At 37.4% G+C, this 15,895-nt stretch overlaps 1 protein-coding gene across 4 annotated transcripts in view; it reads left to right on the forward strand.

Moving 5' to 3' along the window:
* Positions 1 to 15,895, forward strand: part of brip1 (BRCA1 interacting DNA helicase 1) — a 50,680-nt gene that overhangs the window by 6,096 nt on the left and 28,689 nt on the right. For all 4 annotated transcript variants that reach the window (XM_087795196.1, XM_087795195.1, XM_087795198.1 and 1 more), the window contains exons 7-14: positions 4,565 to 4,825; positions 8,412 to 8,633; positions 9,474 to 9,673; positions 9,752 to 9,884; positions 10,855 to 11,009; positions 11,547 to 11,724; positions 12,660 to 12,800; positions 12,873 to 13,034. In XM_087795196.1, coding sequence (XP_087651322.1) covers positions 4,565 to 4,825; positions 8,412 to 8,633; positions 9,474 to 9,673; positions 9,752 to 9,884; positions 10,855 to 11,009; positions 11,547 to 11,724; positions 12,660 to 12,800; positions 12,873 to 13,034 — 1,452 coding nt within the window. The remainder of the gene's footprint in view (positions 1 to 4,564; positions 4,826 to 8,411; positions 8,634 to 9,473; positions 9,674 to 9,751; positions 9,885 to 10,854; positions 11,010 to 11,546; positions 11,725 to 12,659; positions 12,801 to 12,872; positions 13,035 to 15,895) is intronic.

Here is a 15,895-nt window from a genome sequence, read left to right on the forward strand (position 1 = left end):
TATGACAAAGACTTACTAAGCGTTACTGCTCTATTGTACATAAATATGAAAGTATATTAGTGTAAACCATGAATTTTAAAAAAACAATTGTTGAAACTTTGATCTTTTTTTTATTGAAATCTTGTCGTTTTTTTTTAGGCATTTAATTATTTTAAATAACTGATTCCAGTCATTTCTATAATCAAATAATCAAACGCTTAAAATACCTAAAATTAAATGTTTAAAAGTTTCAAAGTGAATTATTATATTATTATCATTCGATTAAAAACATTTATCACCATTAAAATACAAACATTAGTTTGTGTACATGTTGCATTCTGCACTTATACTGCCGGCCACTAGATGGCAGCAGTCATTACATCCTCCGCAGCTAAAGGAACAATGAAATCCCGCGAGATGCCGGTTATGACTGAGGACGAGAGGATACAATCGACTCCAACAGCTTTTAAAGCTGATGTTTGGACATATTTTTGGTTTGAAAACAAATGAAAGCAGTTACGACTTTGTCAAGAGTCATGTGGTTTGTAAATTCTGCAACAATTCAGAGTCAAGTACTCGACAGTACTACGAATGTATACTTGTTACTACAGTATCAAAGTATCTTTTCTCCTGTCATATGTATCGTGTGCCGTACCAAAGGCTGCAAGTGTCTAAATCAATGGCAGAACTAAATAAATACTAAATAAAATGTATTTCCTTGCAAAAAAAAGGTAGTTTCTATAATTCAGCATAACTCCGAAATATTCTTCGTTTAATTAAAAGCGTTAGTTTACGTGAAAGATGGACGGTCATTTGTTTATTTTCGTGTATTGTTGGATCTTCAGTGGCGTCACTCGCTGTAGCGCTTCACTCCGTCTCTGGAGGGGTGTCTGCGTTTGGCGGTGGGGTCCGGCTGGAAACCCGGTTGTGTTGGCGTCTCACAAGGTAGTCGTGTAAGAGGATCCTCTTGTGTCAGCTGTTTCCTGCTGCAGATTTTGACAAGGGCCTCTATTCATCAGCAGACTCCCCTGCACCCCCACCCACCTGCCGATGAATAAGTAATTATTGGCCATCTTGAGGCAGGATATTTGGACGGCTCTGTTCAATGTGGCAGCAGCAGGTAAGGTGATCGGGCCCGAGGCCAGGCTGTGGAGTGTAACTGGTCCTGTGCGGGAGGAGAAACTCAAGCTGGTGTTGAGGCCATGATGCACCTCTTGTTTGTTTTTCACTCCGGGGTTCATTGACCCACTTAACTCTGATGGAAGCTTCCATTGAGAGCTCACTCCATCACACGCTCTTATATTTGAACAGGGTTTGGGAATTTTCTGGGAACTACCAGCTTGTTGGATGACTTTTGTTCATCTTTGATTATAGTTATAGTTATTGAGATTTATTTGTTTATTTTAATCTCATCTTGTCATTTGACATCATCTTACCTTACGATCCTACATCATTTTCAGATGGATGGATGATGGATAGATTGATAAATAGATGGATGGATGATGGATAAATAGATGGATGGATAGATGGTTAAATAGATGGATGGATGGATGGATGATGGATAGATAAGTAGATGGATGGATAGATAAATGGATGGATGGATGGATAGATGGATGGATGATGGATATATAAATGGATGGATGGATGGATCAATGATGGATAGATAAATGGATAGATGGATATATCGATGATGGATAGATAAATAGATGGATGGATGGATAGATAAATGGATGGATGGATAGATAAATAGATGGATAGATAAATAGATGGATGGATGGATAGATAAATAGATGGATGGATGATGGATATACAAATGGATGGATGGATCAATGATGGATATATAAATGGATAGATGGATATATCGATGATGGATAGATAAATAGATGGATGGATCGATGGATGGATAGATAAATGGATGGATGGATAGATAAATAGATGGATGGATAGATAAATAGATGGATGGATGGATGGATGGATAGTTGAATAGATGGATGGATAGATGGATGGATGATGGATATATAAATGGATGGATGGAAGGATGTATAGATGGATATATCGATGATTGATAGATAAATAGATGGATGGATGATGGATATATAAATGGATGGATGGATCAATGATGGATATATAAATGGATAGATGGATATATCGATGATGGATAGATAAATAGATGGATGGATCGATGGATGGATAGATAAATGGATGGATGGATAGATAAATAGATGGATGGATAGATAAATGGATGGATGGATGGATAGTTGAATAGATGGATGGATAGATGGATGGATGATGGATATATAAATGGATGGATGGAAGGATGTATAGATGGATATATCGATGATTGATAGATAAATAGATGGATGGATGGATAAATGGATAGATCGATAGATAAATGGATAGATGGATAGCCTGTAAGGTATTTAAAATGAGTGAAAACATAAACTATATTTGGTTTATTTTTACTGTTTGTATCTTAAGGTCCTTCTCTTAATATAATAAGGTAAGGTAAGGTAAGGTAAAACTTTATTGTTCTTTTCCGATAGCCAATACATACAGCAATTTTTTTATAAAAAATAAATCAATCAAAATAAAATAAGAACAAGAGAAATAAAGAAAAAAGGAAACATTTACACAATCTAAGTCTAAAGATAAAGACAAAGAACATACAGTAGATCAAAGAAAAAGGATACAAGAATAACATAGAACAGAACATCCAGATACAGAACAGAAAACATAGAACACTAGTGCACTAATGCAGACATTAAACCATTTCCTGGGAACCAGAATCAAATGAAGTTCTTTTGTTTCTAAATATTACGGCTAAGAATTGTAACATGATTAATTCCTGTTATAAACAAACACAAAGACCTTCATACTGTATTTGGACCATTGGTTTCTGTGCCCAGATCTAACCTAGTATTCATTTTTCAACATATACTACAAATGAATGCAGCTGAGATGGTGTTAAACTTGTAATACTTCTAATAAAGTACATCATTGACACACAGTGAGTACTCGTCTGTACCGACACCAGTGAGGCTGGTTTGATGAGGACGCCTCCAGCGCCGATTAAGAGGCTGACACTTGAACAGGATCGGTTTCATAAGCGGTGCCGACTGCACTTTACCTGTGAGTGGAAAAGTAGGAGCCGGCACGTCACTGAATGGCTTCCATAATGAAGCAGCTATATTTTCTCGGTTGATACAATGGCGGCCGATCATCTTTCAGACTTGGAAAAGGTCAGCCGGCGATGAGAGACAAGATGCCCCCTTTATAATCCCCTCATGTGTTTGTGAAGACGACCTAATCTCACTGTCAACGCTGACGTGACTTGATTTTTTTTCACCTTTTGTGGCGAGAAAATGACGAGCGTTTATTTATTTTAATGGGATTTTTTTTGGACACGTTTCAAAAAACTATTCTCAAGGGATTAAACACGAGGTAGAAAGATCGTGTGATTATCGTGTCGATCATACGATCTTTTAAGTCACAGGTCGGAGAAAATATTGATTTAACAAACTTTTTTTTTTAACAGGAAGTGCGAGTATGATATTGGCTGGTTTTCAGATTCCTTAAGAAGCTCTTAAGTGCTACAATCTTCTTAATGCAATGTGAAAGAAGTTAAAGATGTGTTTCCCAGTCGATCCTAGCTTAACCCTTGTGTTATCTCAGGGTCAAGGTGACCCAAAGGTCTGAAAACAAATGTGTTTGTGGTATCCCTTGTGTTGTCTATGGGTAAAGGTCACCTAATGGCCAAAAACAACTGTGTTTATGGTATCCCTTGTATTATCTCATGGTCAAGGCGACCCGGATGTCTGAAAACAAATGTGTTTATGGTATCCCTTGTATTATCTCAGGGTCAAGGTGACACAATGGCCGAAAAACAAACGTGTTTGTGGTATCCCTTGTGTTGTTTTCAGGGTCAAGGTGACCCAATGGCCAAAAAACAAATTTTATTGTGGTATCCCTTGTGTTATCTCAGGGTCAAAGTGACCCAAAGGCCAAACATTTTTTTTTATTGTGGTATCCCTTGTGATATCTTAGGCTCAAGGTGACCCAATGGCTAAAAAACGAATTTTATTGTTGTATCCCTTGTGTTATCTCGGGGTCAATGTGACCCAAAGGCCCCCAAACAAATGTGTTTGTGGTATCCCTTGTTTTATCTCAATGTGACCCAAAGCCTGAAAACAAATGTTTTTTTGTGGTATCCCTTGTGTTATCTCAAGGTCAAGGCGACCCAGATGCCAGTAAACAAATGTGTTTGTGGCGTCCCTTGTGTTATCTCGGGGTCAAGGTGAGCCAATGGCCCAAAACAAATGTGTTTTTAGTATCCCTTGGGTTATCTCTGGGTGAAGGTGACCCAATGGCCCAAAACAAATGTGTTTGTGGTATCCCTTGTGTTGTCTCTGGGTCAAGGTCAACAACCTCAACAACTGCATATGTATTTATGGAGGCCAGGGAGGTCGTTTTCGGGTCGCCTTGACTCAGTGATAACAAGGGTTAAGAGTAATCGAATCTGGGAAATGTCTCGCTACAGAGATGTTAAGTGATATCAACACACTGACTGTCCTCTCGTTGTGTCCAGAGCACAGATCTGTGCGCCCAGTGTCCATGTGCCAACACCAGTCCGAAAGAGAGCCGTGAGAAGAAGAAGATTCCGAAGATCTTCTTTGGCACTCGCACACACAAGCAGATCACCCAGATCACCCACGAGCTGAAGCGCACGGCGTACTCCGGCGTGCCCATGACCATCCTGTCCAGCCGGGATCACACCTGCGTCAACCCCCGGGTGGCTTGTCACGCCAACCGCAACGAGCGATGCAAGGAGCTCCTGGAGGCCAAAGACGTGAGTATGAGTCGACGTTGTAAAGTCATCGATCACCTTTTATGTAAACATACTTACTTAGATATTTAAACTGTACACAAGAATATACAATCAAGTACACATTGGTTCATTTTCTGACAAATGATACTTATGGACGTATTTAAACTTCAAACTTTTCAATTGAAATGTTGTAGTTTTTTAAGAATTGAATTATATTTTATTTTGATATCATTGATTTGTTTTTAATTATTTAATTATATAATTCCTTTATTTCTATTTTTTTTCTTTTTAAAACAAAATTAAAAAAAGGGAAAATTTATAAAATTAATGGATATTTTGTGCATATAGTTGGAAATGTCTAGTGCCAACATTTTTTATTCATTCATTCATTTTTCTACCGCTTTATCCCTTGTGGGGGTCGCGGGGAGACCGGAGCCTGTCCCAGTTTCATAGGGCGAGAGGCAGGGGACACCCTGGACAGGACGCCAGTCTGTCGCAGGGCACACAAAGACAGACAGACAACCATTCACACACACACACACACTCATACCTACGGACAATTTCCCCAAGTTTTCAATCAACCTCTGTATGTTTTTGGATTGTGGGAGGAAACCGGAATTCCTGGAGTAAAACCATGCAACACAGGGAGAACATACAAACTCCACACAGAACGGTCCAACATTTTTATATTGAATTTAAAAGGCTACGTATTTAAAAACACGTATTTTTTAATTATACATATTAAAAGATTAAACTTCATGTGTAAAAACAATTTTCTTTTATTTATTTTTAATTATTGTTTATTATATATTTTAATTCAATTATTCAAACAAATGCAAACATTTGCAAAAAATTAAATTAAATTATTCAGTAAAAATAAATTCAAGCTTATATAGAATATATATAGAAATAATTGGATTAAACCGCTCAATATTCTGATGACACTGAAATACCGTATACACACACCTAACAACACACTTGAGTATTTTGTCACTTTGATCAATGTTCACGGACACAATAGAAGGAGTTCGACTTCACCCCTCAGAGCGGCGGCTGTGCTGCAACAATACCCACAATTGGCTGCTCGGACAGTTTGACTGTAAAGTTTCGTTTAAGCAGAGACATGACACTTGTAACCTTTATGGCGTTCTAACGTGGAGGCGCCTACTGTAATGAGAACAAGTATGTCACGGGGGCGATCATTTGTTCCCCCGGACTAGTTGTCCCATCCCTCACCCCCCGACTCAAGAGTGTCTCCGTGACTCCGTCCCCTCGGGGGGGCCCCGCTCGGGTCTCACGTTTCTCCGCTGTTACAGTGATTCAAGACACAGTTACATGCTCCATACTGTCATCACTTAACACCCCCGCCTTTGTTGGACCACCACGACTTCAATGTCCATACTGTACTCCAGCAACACTTCCCATCACACACCGGGGCCTCGACTGGGACCCGGACGGTGTGAAGGTTTCACTTGGGCCTGGGATTATGTTATGAGGTTACTCGGCGGGACAATGGACGGTGCGACCGCAAGCGTGAGATGATGCAGGGACACCTGAAGCAGGGGCCTCCTCTGACAGTAATTGGGGGTCTGGTACATGAGATGGTCCGGCCCACAGCACACCCAGCACAGAGAACACCTGCTGCCGGGACGCGTAGATCCCCCTGTAGACGGCAGCATCGCTCAGACCGGGCATCACAGATGATAACTTTTTATTTTTACACATTTTGTTAACAGAAATATACAGGATTATTAAAAATTAGAGTCACTACCGACCTCCCAACCAAAGCCAGAAGAAATAAAATATTAATGTATGAGACAATAAGCAAAAGTTTGCAACATAAACACAACATCTTAAAATTAATATTAATTTATAATTCTTTATAGTAGCGCTTATGACATTTTATTATCATGTATGTCAACTTATAAGAGGTTTTTACAAGTGTTGGACTTACGTAAAATGGGAACAACGACTTGTTATTACGTTTAAAATAAGATTTTCTTCCAAACAGAACAGTTCCATTTTTAGTTATTGATAGATAGATGCATGGATGGATGCATGGATGCATGGATGCATGGATGGATGGATGGATGGATGCATAGATAAATGAATGCATAGATAAATGGATGCATAGAAGGATGGATGGATGGATGCATAGATGGAGGGATGCATAGATGAATGGATGCATGGATGATGCATAGATGGATAGATGGATAGATTAATAGATGCATGGATGGATGGATGGATGCATGGATGGATGGATGGATGGATGCATAGATGGATGTATAGATGGATGTATAGATGGATAGATGCATAGATGGATGTATAGATGGATAGATGAGTAGATGCATAGATGGATAAATGGATGCATAGATAAATGGATGCATAGATGGATGGATGGATGGATGCATAGATGGATGGATGGATGTATAGATGGATGGATGGATGGATGCATAGATGGATGGATGGATGGATGGATGGATGCATAGATGGATGCATAGATGGATGCATAGATGGATGTAAAGATGGATGGATGGATGCATAGATGGATGTATAGATGGATAGATGCATAGATGCATAGATGGATAAATGGATGGATGAGTAGATAGATGTATGGATGCATAGATGGATAAATAGATGCATAGATGGATGGATGGATGCATAGATAGATGCATAGATGCATAGATGGATAAATTGATGGATGAGTAGATGGATAAATGGATGGATGCATAGATAGATGGATGGATGCATGGATGATGCATAGATGGATAGATGGATAGATTAATAGATGCATGGATGGATAAATGAATGCATAGATGGATGGATGGATGGATGCATAGATGGATGGATGGATGGATGGATGGATGGATGCATAGATGGATGTATAGATGGATGTATAGATGCATAGATGGATGTATAGATGGATAGATGAGTAGATGCATAGCTGGATAAATGGATGCATAGATAAATGGATGCATAGATGGATGGATGGATGGATGCATAGATGGATGGATAGATGCATAGATGGATGTATAGATGGATGGATGGATGGATGCATAGATGGATGGATGGATGGATGCATAGATGGATGCATAGATGGATGTAAAAATGAATGGATGGATGCATAGATGGATGTATAGATGGATAGATGCATAGATGCATAGATGGATAAATGGATGGATGAGTAGATAGATGGATGGATGCATAGATGGATAAATAGATGCATAGATGGATGGATGGATGCATAGATAGATGGATGGATGCATGGATGATGCATAGATGGATAGATGGATAGATGCATAGATGGTTACCAAACCACCAACTTTAAAAACTTTATAAATGTCATTATTAGTTTCCCACATTATTATAAATGTCAAGAAATGTCATAATGTATTTTATTAAACACTAGAAATGCATGATAATGTCTTATGAATTCATTTATAAAACACTATTTGGCAACATGATCAACAGAAGTGTCCTTTGATGAAGTAAGTGTCACTCACGTTGAATTGAAGGTAGTCGGTGCGCAGGTTTGTGCCAACATTTTCAAGAATGATGGAATATATATATTTAAATGTATTATTGGCTCCATGTCTTGATGTCACAGGGAAGGTCCTGCAGCTTCTACCACGGGGTGAACAGGATGAGGGACCAGGTCTCGCTGCAGAGGGTCCACGGACTCCAGCAGGCCTGGGACATCGAGGATCTGGCCGCTCTGGGCACTCGGCTTCGCTCGTGCGCTTATTACGCCGCCAGAGAACTGATGCAAGGAGCTCACATCATCTTCTGTCCCTACAACTACCTGCTGGACCCCATGATTCGAGAGAGCGTGAGTGGATCTTCATCCTCTTATCAAACCCCTTCGTCTGCACTGGTTTACACTCATGGTGACATCAGAATATTGAATTGTTGAGTTTAACACTTTATTTTTTAAATGTTGTTGTTTTCTTAAGCATTTAATTATTTAAATATATATATATTCAAATGTTTATTTATTTTCATTGGATAATTTAATTTAATAATTTGTAAATGGAAAATATATATTTTTTATTTTTAGTCATTTAATTTCTGTAACCCTCGTGTTACCTCGGGGTCAAGGTGAGCGGGAGTCCCGCAAACAAATGTGTTTGTGATATCCCTTGTGTCGTCTCTGGGTCAAAGTGAACACACTCAAAGTGAAGTTCATATGCATCGGTGGAGGTTTTTCCCCTTGAACCAGAGACGACACAAGGGATACGACGAACACATTTGTTATCGGGCCTTCGGGTCACCTTGACCCTGAGATAACAAAAAGGTTAGTGAAAATTTACACATAGAGTTTGTTATTATAATTCCAATAATTCAAAAATAGATGTTCTAGAGTATGGAATTTTTAAATTCGTAGCTGTTTCAATTCAATATGAAAATGTTGGTTTACTATTAAAACTTTCAGCCAATCGTACGACTAATAGACGACCATGTGACGACATTGACCTATCATGGTGGATTCCATCGTGTCTAGTTCATTGTATTAAAAAAAAACATAGTCAACTTTACAATATAGAAATTATTTAGTTTAATTATTACAAAACTAATGAAAAAAATCCTTGAAAACAACAATTAAAAATGTTTAAAATTCAACCCTTCAACATAATGGCACTGATCAACTTCCGTACGTATCGTTCACCAGATGGAGATCGACCTCGACGGCCAGATCCTGGTCCTGGACGAAGCCCACAACATCGAGGACTGTGCGCGGGAGAGCGGGAGCTTCACGGTGAACCTGAACAGCCTGGAACAGTGCAAGGACGACCTGGAGAGCATGATCCAGAGCAAGGTCCGCGTGGCCCACCACGTGCCCCTCAGAGACTTCTGCTACGCTCTGATCAAGTCAGTCACCGACGCCTGGCCCGAAAGAACCGGATCTTCTGGCGTCTAATCTGTCTTCTCACCGACCGTCCTGTGCAGCTGGATCCAAGACAGTCAGAGCCTGATGTCCGAGCGAGGATATGAAACGTCCAGTAAAGTGTGGAGTGGGAAGGACATCATCGGAATCTTTCACACCTTAGGGATCACCGTGGATACGTTTGACTTACTGAAGGTGAACTTATCACTGCACTTAAATATTTTATTAACCCTTGGTTATCACAGGGTCAAAGTGACCCGAAGACCTGAGTAAATATGTGTTTGTGGTACCCCTTGTGTTGTCTCAGTGTCAAGGTGACCCGAAGGCCCGAAAAACAAATGTGTTTGTGGTATCCCTTGTGTTGCCTCAGGGTCAAGGGGACTCGGAGGCCCGAAAAACAAATGTGTCTGTGGTATCCTTTGTGTCGTCTCAGGGTCAAGGTCAACGACCTCCGCCACTGCATATGTATTTATGGAAGCCAGGGAGGATACAAATGCACATTTCCAGCCTTCGGGTCACCTTGACCCACAGATAACACAAGGGTTAATTATTTAAATTATAATCTCTGTTCAAACTCTATTAAATAGTTTTTTTTTCCTTCAAACAATATTTATCAAAATGTTTAAATTTTTCAAATTAAATTATAAAAAATACAAAATAAATAAACCTTTACATCACCTATCACAAGGGATACCACAAACTCATTTGTTCTCGGGCCTCCAGGTCACATTGACCCTGATATTTTCATTTATTTAATGTCATTGAATGTGTAAGAAATAAACATTAGACGTATATTTTTAATTTTAAAGATGACTCTTTTCTTAAGTTTGTCTTTAAAAAAAAAACTTTAATGTCAATAAAGGTCATTTTGAATGAGGATTTTTAATGATTTCTTCATTTGTTTTATTCCCAAATTGCTGCAAATATTCAATGTTTAAATATATTTTTTATGATAAATTTAATGTAGTTATTTAAGTCAGTATATTGTATATTAAACTACTGTATATAGTAAAATGTGGATTACACTTTTTCAGAACGTTTAAGATGCTAGTATTTATATTTTTTATTTTGTGTTTTTCCAAATACGAAACAAGACTAACAAAAAACATGATCTTAAACGTGTTTATTTTTTCGACTGATTAATAACATTGTTTTTTCCTGGCAGGGGAACCTGGCTGCTGTCCTGGAGAAAGAAGAGCGAGCTGGTTTCGTGAATGGGAGGGAAGACGTAGTAAGTGTCCCAACAGTCCACTCTGCAACCTCCATGGTCCTCAAAGGACTGTTCATGGTCCTGGACTACCTCTACCGAGAGAACAGCAGGTGACAAAAAGAAAACAAGGGATTTATTTATTTATTTTATTTACTGTAACAAATCAAAGCTGTTTCATTCTGATGTGGTGCGATAAGAAAAGTAACGAGTATCAAGGGGGCAGCAGGCTTTGCAAAGAGGCCCAGACCATCCTGACCTAAAGAGTCTCTCTTGAATGACTTGATTCCTAAGGAAGAGTCTTTCTCGCGGAAGAAAAAACAAATTTTGTCTACATGAAAACATTGGGAAAATCGAGAGCCTGTTGGCTCAGCTCTTTCTGCACCACGATGAGACCTCGTAACTGAAGATCTGTCAGCTTCTTCATTCTGTCACTCGTGAACAAGAGCCACAAGATACTTCGCCACCTGTGCCAGGATTTATTCTCTAATCTGGAGAGGACGTTCTTAGGTCTTTCTGAGCACCATGGCCTCCGATTTAGAGGGTTCTCTTGACACACTTTAACATGATGTCATTTTATGTTGGTGTAAATAATATTGAATTCTTCCATTCATTCTGAATATTTAATCCAACCTTCCATGTCTGTGGAGGTTCTCCGAGGACTACAGGGTGGCGCTCCAGAAGAGCTACGCCTGGACCAGCAAAGCTCCTCCCGACGTCCCGGATTCTCAAGGCTTCTTCGGCCGCTCGCGCCCGAGACAACGTCAGAGCGTCAAGGTCAAAGCAGAGGTGCTGGCGCTCAGCTTCTGGTGCCTCAATCCTGCTGTGGTGAGACGTGTTGAGACTAGGCTGGATTTTTACCTTTGTGTTGGCTCAGGGTCAAGGTTAACCGGGGGCCTGAAAAACAAATGTTTGTAGTATCCTTTGTTTTTTTTTAAAATAATTTAATAAATTTTACTTACTTTATTTTGACGATGTTTAAAAAAGTCCTAATAAATTCAAATTTAAATAATTGAAAAATATGTTTTTTAAATTCAATTATTATTTTTTTTAATTTGTAGCCTTTTAAAGATAATAGTAAAAAAGGTGGTATAATAGTGCCAGCATGAATTTCTATTGATAATATATATTTTAAAAAAAATAGGTAGAAAAATGAAACATTTTAATATATAAAATATAGAATTAAATTATTTTTCTTCATTAATGTAGAAAACAAGATAAACAAGAACGTTTAGAAAAGTCTTGTTGTTTAATTATATAGCTCAGGGTCAAGGTGACCCAAAGGCCCGAAAACCAATGTGTTTGTGGTATCCCTTGTGTTGTCTTGCGGTCAAGGTGACCCAAAGGCCCGACAACAAATGTGTTTGTGGTATCCCTTGTGTTGTATCTGGGTCAAGGTGAAAGACCTCCACCACTGCATATGTATTTATGGAAGCAAGGGGGGATCCTTTCAAAACAAAGGATACCAGGCCTTCGGGTCACATTGACCCAGAGAGGATCTCTCTTCCAACTCCTTTAAATCGTTTTTTTTTTTTAAACCATATTTATCAAAAGGTATGATTTTTCAAGTTAAATCATAAAAAAACATCGACCTTTAAATATAGATATTATTTAATTCAATTATTAAATATAATAAACATTTAATTCTTAAAAAATTATGAAAGTTATAACATTTAAACTGTTCAGTTCAACCCTTTAATATCTTAAGGCCACTGATGTTTTTCCATATCTGTAACACCAGCTGAATAAAGTGTGTGTTTCAGACCTTTTCGGACCTGAATGGTAAAGTGCGGAGCATCGTGCTGACGTCAGGAACGCTCTCGCCCATGGCTTCGTTTTCCTCCGAGCTCGGCGTGAAGTTCACCATCCAACTCGAGGCCAATCACGTCATCAACAAATCGCAGGTGAGCGCGTCAGGTGACGAGACCAGCCGCTCCGGTCCGTGCTCCTAACATCTCGAACGATTTGTTCCTCAGGTGTGGGTGGGCACCGTCGGCGCCGGCCCCCAGGGAAGGAAACTCTGTGCCACCTTCCAACACACGGAGACGTACGCCTTCCAGGACGAGGTGGGGGGTCTGCTGCTCCACGTCTGCCAGGTCATGTCCAAGGGGGTCCTCTGCTTCCTACCTTCTTACAAAGTACGTTCACACACAACGTCACACACCACAGTTCAACATGGTTTACATGAGGATGTCAATTTAATTTTTGAGTTTGATTTTAAAACCAAACACATACAATTGTTTATACATAATTTTTTATTAAAATACATTTTTTAAAAGCTGCTTTAATTGAGGGAAAAAATAAATGCCAAAGATAAAAATAAATGAATAAAACCATGATTTTTAATCGACATTTTTATTTTGTTAAACAATGCATTTGTTTATAATTAAATAACAATAGGATACACAGTAAGTTTTGATGTTATTGAAGATGTTTATCTTCGATAGAAATTTTAAATAGATTTCAGTAAATTATAGAGCAGACCTGGACAAAGTGCGACTCTTTGAATGTATGTATTTTACCCTAATATAGTCAAAGATCATGTAGAAACCAACCTTATTCCGGATGTATTACTTTTATTCGTAACTAGTCCCTAAATATCACTATTTTGTTTTCATTTGAGGACTTTCGTCATTTTGGTGAGTTTTAAGTTAGACATATTTCTGAAAAAACATGCTTTAATATCTTTTTAACAAAAAAAAAATTCAATTAAAATGATTCTGCAAGCATTGCAGGCTTATGAAGGATGATAAATGAGTTATGTATAAATAAATGTATAAATACGTAAAAAAAAAAGTGTGGATAAATATCAATATGTCAAAATAAATCTAATTTAACTTTTGTCAAAGAATGGAGCTATTTTACGTATAAATACACATTTTGTCATTTATACTTTTTGACTTATATTTATACATTTTGTCGTCTTTTTATTTTGGTATTTATACATTTTGTCATTTTGACATTTTGTTGTCCGTATGTAAATGAAGTGGGCGGGTCCAACATCAGTCTAAGGCATTGATTGGTTAAACAGGCGAAACAAACTAAAGCAATCGATGTCGATCTCAAAACTATCGCTCCTGCAGCAACTGGTCTAAAGTATCGACGTTGCACGAAGAGTAGAAGAATCTTTTCTGAAATGTTGGCAAACAAACTTGATAAGTTGTCCTTGTTGTTCATGTGCATGAGATTTTTTTTCTTTAACAACCACGACCCTAATGAATGAAGTCTGTGAATCTCATTGGTCTTATAGCACCAGCTCATGTGGTTCAGTTTTAGAGGATTAAATACAAAAAAAAATTACTTATATTGATTTGTTCCAATGATCGTATGAAGTCTTTACTGTACAGAGTCATAGACACCGAACTGTGAAGTCCACTTGTGACGAGACAATATTCCGACATAGTTGAGTTGAGGAACCTGCTCTGTTCTGGCCGGAGTCACATGTTATAGTGGATCACTCTGACGCTCAATGGAGGGACTTGTCGGGGCCTTGTTAAAATGTGCTTTTTCCTCTTAGACATGGATCCTCTTTCAGGTAATACGGCTGCTCATGAGAGTGCACTTAGACACCTCTTAGCCTCCCATTGTTTGTTATGACTTTTGTGCATCAATGATTCATGTCCACTCCAGTTCACTTCTTGCTTCAGTTTACCAAACTAGATTTCAGGTGAAACACGACCGGCTCCTTTCACCTCCTCAAACCACATGTATACTTTTATATTAACAACCTTTCTAGTGAACAAAAGAGCCTCAGTTTAATCAAAATTCTAATTTATATTGTTTTATTTTCATGTGTTTTTCTGACATAGTTATTTAACCTGTTCCTAAAAAAAAATCATAAATAGTCTTGAATCCACTATATGTCAGGGTGAAGATCGAAGTTAAAATTGAACTAATTTTAAATGTTTGTGTTAAATTAGAAGCTAATTTAGCCTCTTGAAAAATTGACTGACAACACCGTCTGTGTGAACTTTTCATTGACTGTTCAGACGGTTCAATATGTGTAAATATTGAGACCCGGGACGTACAATTTTGGCCTCTTGCCTGATTGAGTTCGACACCCTGTCCTAGATACTGACCAATGCTATAAATACACAATCAACAAATGTTGGATTGTAACCAAAATAAAAAATGGAATTTGTTTGTCGTTGAAAGTTTCTCAAAAAATACTCACTTTAAATATACTTTTTTTTAACTTGTCTAAATGTTTTTTCATATTTAAATATATTCACCATAATTTAAATGTAGTTTATTTTAATAGTAAATGTCATATACTAAAAATAATAATAATTATCAGCAATAATTAAAAAATAAAGAGACTTCAAAGATAATTGTAGTAAAAAAAATGTCTTCAGTTCTACATACCTTTAATATTGTCCAAAAATAATATTTGCATCTCGTCTGATAAAGTTCGACACGAGTCATAAAAAAAAGAGACAAATGTCAAAAATATATCGTAGAGAATTATTTTTGCCGAGATCATAAATGTTAAATTGATATCAGTTTATTCTTCTAAAACGGTTTATAAGTTTATTTGGAAAATACTATTTAATTTGTATTTTAACAAAACAAAACGCATAATGTAATATACTCTCAGTGGTACTTGTCATGTATGAAAAAAATAATTATAATAAATAATCATTCAGTAAAAATACTTTGATCTTTGAACTAACTTGATATTTAACTGAATGTTTTTAGATTATTGAAAAAGAGGCTAATTTACAAGTAAAGAGATTATGTAAAGATATTTAATTTGATTTAATATATATTTATGTTTTATACATTTCAGTCCATTTTTTATGAATTAATTGTATTTACCTATTTATTTGTATATGCTCACTTTAATATATTAGTCACAAATGTTATTGTATTTTTATTCATCTCATTTTAATTATGTTTTCATTTTAATTTACTGTATTGTCTGAGTTTAGGACAATTTATTTCTTCATCTGTAGCATAAGCCAGTTCTCTATCTTAATATATTGTAATAATAGTGTAA

This window comes from Callionymus lyra, chromosome 7 (genome assembly GCF_982586985.1).
Source record: "Callionymus lyra chromosome 7, fCalLyr1.hap1.1, whole genome shotgun sequence".
NCBI lineage: Eukaryota > Metazoa > Chordata > Actinopteri > Syngnathiformes > Callionymidae > Callionymus > Callionymus lyra.